At 42.2% G+C, this 6,762-nt stretch overlaps 1 protein-coding gene across 1 annotated transcript in view; it reads left to right on the top strand.

Annotated features, from left to right (window-relative positions):
* Positions 1-6,762, top strand: part of creb5b (cAMP responsive element binding protein 5b) — a 37,394-nt gene continuing 30,632 nt past the window's right edge. The window contains exons 1-4 of the mRNA XM_073485899.1: positions 1-69; positions 815-908; positions 3,118-3,236; positions 5,018-5,175. Coding sequence (XP_073342000.1) covers positions 16-69; positions 815-908; positions 3,118-3,236; positions 5,018-5,175 — 425 coding nt within the window. The 5' untranslated portion in view covers positions 1-15. The remainder of the gene's footprint in view (positions 70-814; positions 909-3,117; positions 3,237-5,017; positions 5,176-6,762) is intronic.

Raw genomic sequence — 6,762 nt, 5'->3', positions numbered from 1 at the left:
AAGGTGGCCAGAGTGATGAACTCAGACCAGGAAAGGCCGTTCGTGTGCAACGCTCCTGGCTGTTCTCAGGTGAGTGTGTTGAGACAAAACAAAACGACGCTGTGCGTGTGTGTGTACGTCTGCTTGTAATATGAAGAGGTTTACATTGAGGAGGCTTAAGGAGTGGGTTACTGCCTCACACATAAGTGAGAAACAGAATAGCGTGGAACTGAGTGAAACACAAACTGTAAGTAAGGCTGTGGGTGTAAAAGTACCTATAGAAAAAAGAGCTCTTTGAAGTCAACACCACTGATGATTGTCTTATAGGATGAACTCTTGAAATGGAGAGTAACAGTGGATGTTATTTTGGGTTAAAGCTTCTGTGTACCGGTTTATTTGTTTTTATAAATGGTTAACAGAACACTTACTTGTCTTTGTACAGACTTAAGTTGGCAAAAGTATCAAGACTATGATCATTTTTCAAAACCACATGTTGAGTATGATGCTGTATCTGCGTTCCATAGAATCACAAGTACTGAAGCATTTAAAAAACAGATCTAGAATCAGATTTTCAACCCATCACTGCAGATATTAACATGAATACAAATGTGTTGGTATGTGTTCAGTGACTTTTTCTGCACCAGGACTCTGTGCAGGTTTTCAATATATATATATTTTTTAAATTTAAACAAAGATCCTATTTTGAGTTCCTAGGACTTCTTCCTTTAGGCCAAAAGAAGTATCGAGTATCATTTTTTTGTACAAATATTGTATAGAAGTTTAAAATTCTGGTATTGTGACAGTCTTACAATCCTACATTTTAAAAACTCAACAGCGATTCCCCACGGAGGACCACCTGATGATACATCGACACAAACATGAGATGACCCTTAAGTTCCCCTCTATAAAGAACGACAACATGTTATCAGGTGAGTTGCGGCTACATCAGTACAGACTCACACACACTACCTCAGCAGGGTTCAACTTGTAGTTCATTTGCAGGTGTGTGCCTTGGTGACTCATGCCCAGACACACGTGTCTATCATCAGAAAACTTTATGGCGCCCTTTATACCAGTTGTTTACAGTAATGTCAATCATATGACACATTGCAGCTCAGCTCTGTTCAGTGCATACCACTTACGCACACCACAGACGCTGACGTATATGACTGGAGAAATCGGCATATTAGGCTAAATTTCTCTTCTCTGTTGTGTGATGATGAAGATTTAGCATCATTATCCAGCACAAGATTGTATGATGAGATTACGCTTGTAGTCCTTTTATGCTACACACAAAAACAAAGGTTATATAAATTAATGAATAAATAATCAAGTCATCAAAATAGAACTTTTTCGAAAATGCTCTGTAGTCTGGTGGGACTGCAGCAGATACTTCTGTATCTCTTGGCAGACGGCAGCATGGTGAACAGGATGTGCAGGTGACATTAGTCTCAATCTTACAATTGAGGCAATAGGAGAAAGTTTTATTGATAGTGGGGTGGACAAGCCCCAGGTGACATGTTGATCAGCACATTAATCTACTGTTCACAGAAACACCGAATCATAGATTGTACAGTATACTGCATTAACAAGTGACAAGCCAAGGCCAATCCATAAGTATAGATCTTCATTCCTAGAAACTGCCAGACCACACTCAACAACAGTGTGAGCTGCTCGAGCCACGTCGTCGTGATTGTGTCTTCTGTATTATTTACGCTCAGTGGACAGCGGGATCGGATTTTCTAGGCCGGGTGTTCTTATCGCCTGTCGACTGAGTTACAGCTGTGACCATTTCTCTTATTGAGACCTTGAACTCAGGATAAAGTGGTCAGTGCGTATACTGTAAGTTACAGCTCAGCAACACATGGTAACACACCTTAAGCTGTTCACCAAAATGATCTATAACTTTTAGTACTATAATTGTTGACCTAAAGTTAACCCCATTTTTTTCTTGGTGTTATCCACAACTTAAACTTGACATTCCTCTCTTTTTTCTTATTAATAGAGCTTGTTACATTTTCAGCCCAAAAGGTAAATGTGTATTTGTATTTTGGGCACACAGGTCATGATGAAAGTTTGAGTCAATCCCCAGTCTCGCCAGAATGGATAAACAGACCACAAGTATGCTTTTAGCCTTTGAAACAAGCCTGATCCTAAAATCACCTTCAACTGTCTGAAACCTGATCTCCGTGCACCCCCCACAACGTCAAGTTGAATGCCGCGGCTTGACTGGGCTCAACAAATGAGACCCCCACTCTGCTAGTGGGATCTGTACTTTATCAGCTGAAATGGGGCTGTCAAGCATAGTATCTCTCTCTCACTAACAGAGTGGAGGTTATGTTTTCCTTAAAACAGTGCAAATACATAATACCAATGCACATTCTTTCGCTTTAGTCGTTCCTGTAGATGTCTGTTGGCTTGTGTTTGTTAGTGTGACTGTAGTCCTCATAAATTAGTTGGCACCAGAAATACTAGTCGGTAAAATTTAGGATTATTATTTTATAAATGCACACATTTAAATTACATGTTGACATAATTTGCGCTAAAATGTTGTGTCCTCCTACTCAAATGTTGCTCTCTAAACAATGAGCACCTGTAACTAATGTTGACAACACCGGTTAACTGTTGTGTTTGAGAAGTATTTAAACAGTATGTAGGTTAAACAGTAAAAAAAAAAAGTACACAATGAAAACAAACTGTCAAATCTGGTGACATCAAGAGACTGTACTTCTTGCTAACATGGTGTGCGTGATGTGCTGATATTTATAGTTTTGTAATATGTGTCCTGTTTGATTGTTTGGTGCAGATCTATTATTGTATGTATAGTATGTTTCACTCGTGATCGCCAAGGGACTGTAGATGAAAATTAGTTTTACGCTAACTCTTGTACAATGAATCAAATTGTTACATTTATGTATTAATATTGTTCATTTGCACGTAAATGAAATAGATAATAGAAGATAATAGAATTGATACTAATGAATAACGTCCCAAACATGATGAGTTACAGAGTATTGGTCCTTATTTTGCACGCTGATCTATGCCTTGTGCTACTGTGCGTTCAGTCTGACAAATAAACACTATTAACAATAGTTGATTTCAAATCTTAAATGTGAAAAACCTCTTCTTGACTTCCAGACCAGACGCCCACACCAACACGCTTCTTGAAGAACTGTGAGGAGGTGGGATTGTTCAGTGAACTGGACTGCTCCATTGAGCAGGAGTTTTGCAAGGCCCAAGAAGAAGACAGTAAACAGGTACTGCTGGGTGGAGAACAAAGAAAGCGTGAGGCTGAAAACAACTACCTCGGTCAACCCAAAGCCACAGCCACCCACAGGGGTTAGGTCAGATGGTTATGAACTGTTATCAGGTGCTATCATCAGTCATGTCTCTAATAGCAGCCCACACACTGTGAGCTGGTACACTTTTAATAGATTCAGTGCATCAACACCTCATGTAACCACACTCTGCTCACTTGTTAAAGAGCTGATAACCAAAGGTATGTAAGTGGTTCCGACATTTCTGCCATGTTTTCTCCTTTTCCAATCAAGTTTAGTCATGAGTTGCACATTCAGCCCTCGTAGTGCCCCTAACGCCACGTTCCCCCGATTCTCATCAGTCTTGTTGACAGTGACAGACAGGGCTAGCAGGTGAAGATTTGTCACCCACCACAGGTGAGGAGAAAACAGATCAGGTTCTCCACCTGTAACTTCAAACAGCTCTCCAGCCACCTCTCAGGGCGGGAGTCCTGTTTCTTCCCAGAAGTAAAGACAGACCCCTGAGACAACTTTTGTGGCAGCAGTGAAAGACCTGGCCAGACGTTCTCATGTGAACAGCGTCGCAAGGCTTTGACATCTGACAAAAGACCTGATCATTTATGCATTATAAATCTGCCCCTGAGGCCCTTGAAGGTTTCACCTGAAACACCTGTACTAGTCAAATCACCACAAGACAGACTGCTTATCTAATGTCTGGAGAGATGTGCAGAGCACGCCGTAGCTAAGCTGTCGTCTGGGTGGTTTGGCTCTGGAGCTCGTCTATGCTCAGGTCAGCCTCGTCTAGCCTCCCCAGCCTGTGTGGTTTATGATGGGAGGCTCTGCTAAGTCAGCAGGAGACGAGTCGGAGCAAGATGCTGTGGGAGTGAAAATTATGTGTATTTCAGGGTCAGTGCTTGTCAGGTAAACTTTTGTATTCTACGTTATTCTTCTTGTTGTATTTGATGTTTATGGCTTTTTCACATATGACCCAATGCAAATTAATTCAGCTTGCTGCTTGTTTTATGCCAAGATATGTGAGTTGAGCCTTGAGATATATGTTTCATACTTGTACTGCAACTAATGATTATTTTCATTGTTGGTTATTTTAAAGATTAGGGGTAGGGAAGGCGATTCTAGAGAAAGATAGTTGATGGTTACATCTCATTTGACCTGGGAATGAGACTCAACAATAAATTATCTTTCTCGACAATCGCCTTCCCTACCTTTAATCAAGTAATCGTTCATGTCAAAGTTTTTTGAAAATGCTCATCACAATTTCCTCGAGCTCAAAGTGACATCTTCAAAATTGTTTCTTTTGTCCAACCAACAGTCCAACACCCAAAGATTCTTCATTTACTGTCATAAAAGACAAAGAAAAACATTTTGTGACTTTATTCTGTATTTGGTGATTGTGGCTGTTACTTCAACTGCTTGTTTGATGCCAACGTATGTGAACTGATTTTGGAGGTGAATTGTTTCTTATAGTACAGGGTTATTTTGGGATGTTATATGTAAAAGAGGTAAAACCAACAACCTGTCCTGCTGTGCAAATACCAATAAGGAAACCTGGTCTTCATTTGACTCTCAATGTTTCCCCAACTAAACTCAGAAAAAGTCTGTCCATGATAGTTTACATAGGTTCTCATTACCCATTCAAGCTGGGTGAATGGAGCCCAAGGCCAAACAGTTGTAATTGCTTGAGTTGTGCTAAAAATACAACTTGCCTGGAAGAACTCTTCACAGATTCCTAACCTCTGCTTGCTTTTCTCTCCTCGCTGCAGAACATCTCACTGCATGGCCAGGGAGGCCAAGGCCAGCACCAGCATTCTCACTCACGGATGGGCAACCATGATACCAGCATAGTGATCCAGCAGGCCCTGCCCTCTCCTCAGTCCAGCTCCGTCATCACTCAGGCTCCATCCACCAACAGACAGATAGGGTGAGTAGGCCAGAAAGAGAAGATTTGTTGTTTGTGTTTTTATTTTTGCATCCATTTCAATTAGTTTCTTCTTTATGACCAAGTTGTAGAGGCACTGTTAAGAACTGCTAACAGAAAGAAAATGATCTGAGAGGTGTTGATACCGGAGTGTATCCTCTCACCTCAAGTGTGTCCCTGTTATAGCGACAGCCTCAGGCTCAGCCTGGTCCTTTTGTGTCTGTGCTGATTGTCATCCCTGCATACTCTCTGAGGTAATGTCAGTGTTCTGTTACATTTGGAGCAGTTTGTGTGGGGGCCGGCGATTCATGTTTTGCTGTTCATTCAGTATTGTCCCACAGCAGAGCATGCCAAAGAGGGTCCCAGAGGACAAGATGAGGTCATTGTTGAAGCCTCAGCCGCGACTGCTTTTACAACGGTTTAGCATTTCATGCTCCAAAATAGTTCCCTTTCACTGTATGGGAATGTCAGCCACAACCTCAGAGCTCTGTTTCTCTGCACTGCGATGCTACAGGTGTTTAATATCAGCAGGTATAGACAATATTATTAACAGTCTGTGTAGTGTGCTGCTCCATTAGTTACCTGCGGTTGTATTGGTCAAGGAGGTTGTACGATTTCATAAACTCTACGTTTTCCTTTGTATATCAGAAACATTATCATTACCACATACAAACATTTCTAAACACTTTCTTCTTCATGAAGACGCTCCACTGACCTCATTCAGTCCCTTAACCCCAACGACCTTCGAACTTGTGCCAGGGCTTTGTTACTGTAAACCCGACCTGTGGTGAGCGAGTTAGACATTGAGATGGCTCAATGTTATGCCTATGCTGTGTCGAGGTTGTCCTGTGTAGGCTTACGGCTCGAGGAGCTAGTGAATATTGGATGGGAGGCCCATCACTAAGCCTGACTGACACCCCGTCAGGCTCTTTGTTGAGGATGGGGTTGGAATTTCATCCCCTTGGAGGAGCAGCAATCACTGCCAGTAACAGAGACTCTGCTGGGCCTGCTTCACCTGAGTTTACCTGTCATTAAAAACTCCTCTCCTCTTCTCTTCACAGACCTTTATGACCACAAATCTCTTACTGATTTGTTGAGAGGCTGGCGGTTTTACTGCTTGCACACACACAACATATCACTTAAAAATCAGAGCTGGTATGCCATGTGGTGGTGATTTTCACCCACAGAATGACACATAAGTCTCAGCTGCAAGTATCCGTAGCACATTATGTGAGGCATTCCCCAAGCAGTGCAAAAACTGCAGACGTGTCACCTGTTTACTAAGACGATGGGATCCTAACACATGAATAGGATGAGAAGATTCACACGAGAGAAACTGATCTGGAAAAGTTCACATCAGCAGGAAAATGGGTTGAGGAAACCCCTACACTGAGAAGCTTCCACAGGAAGCCATTAGGGCCAACCAAAGGCTCCGTGCACAGGGTCTCTCCACAGGAACTTCCTACGGACACAAACTGCACTTCACAGGCGAGCTGTGCTCTGTCCAGATTGGGAGTCAGGGAGCCTACTGAAGGTCAGATCAGTGGTTCCCTATGACGCCTGTTGTCCTATTAACCCACCTCAACTGGA

Source organism: Pagrus major, chromosome 17, assembly GCF_040436345.1.
Source record: "Pagrus major chromosome 17, Pma_NU_1.0".
Classification (NCBI taxonomy): domain Eukaryota; kingdom Metazoa; phylum Chordata; class Actinopteri; order Spariformes; family Sparidae; genus Pagrus; species Pagrus major.
This window is presented reverse-complemented; position numbering and strand designations above follow the sequence as displayed.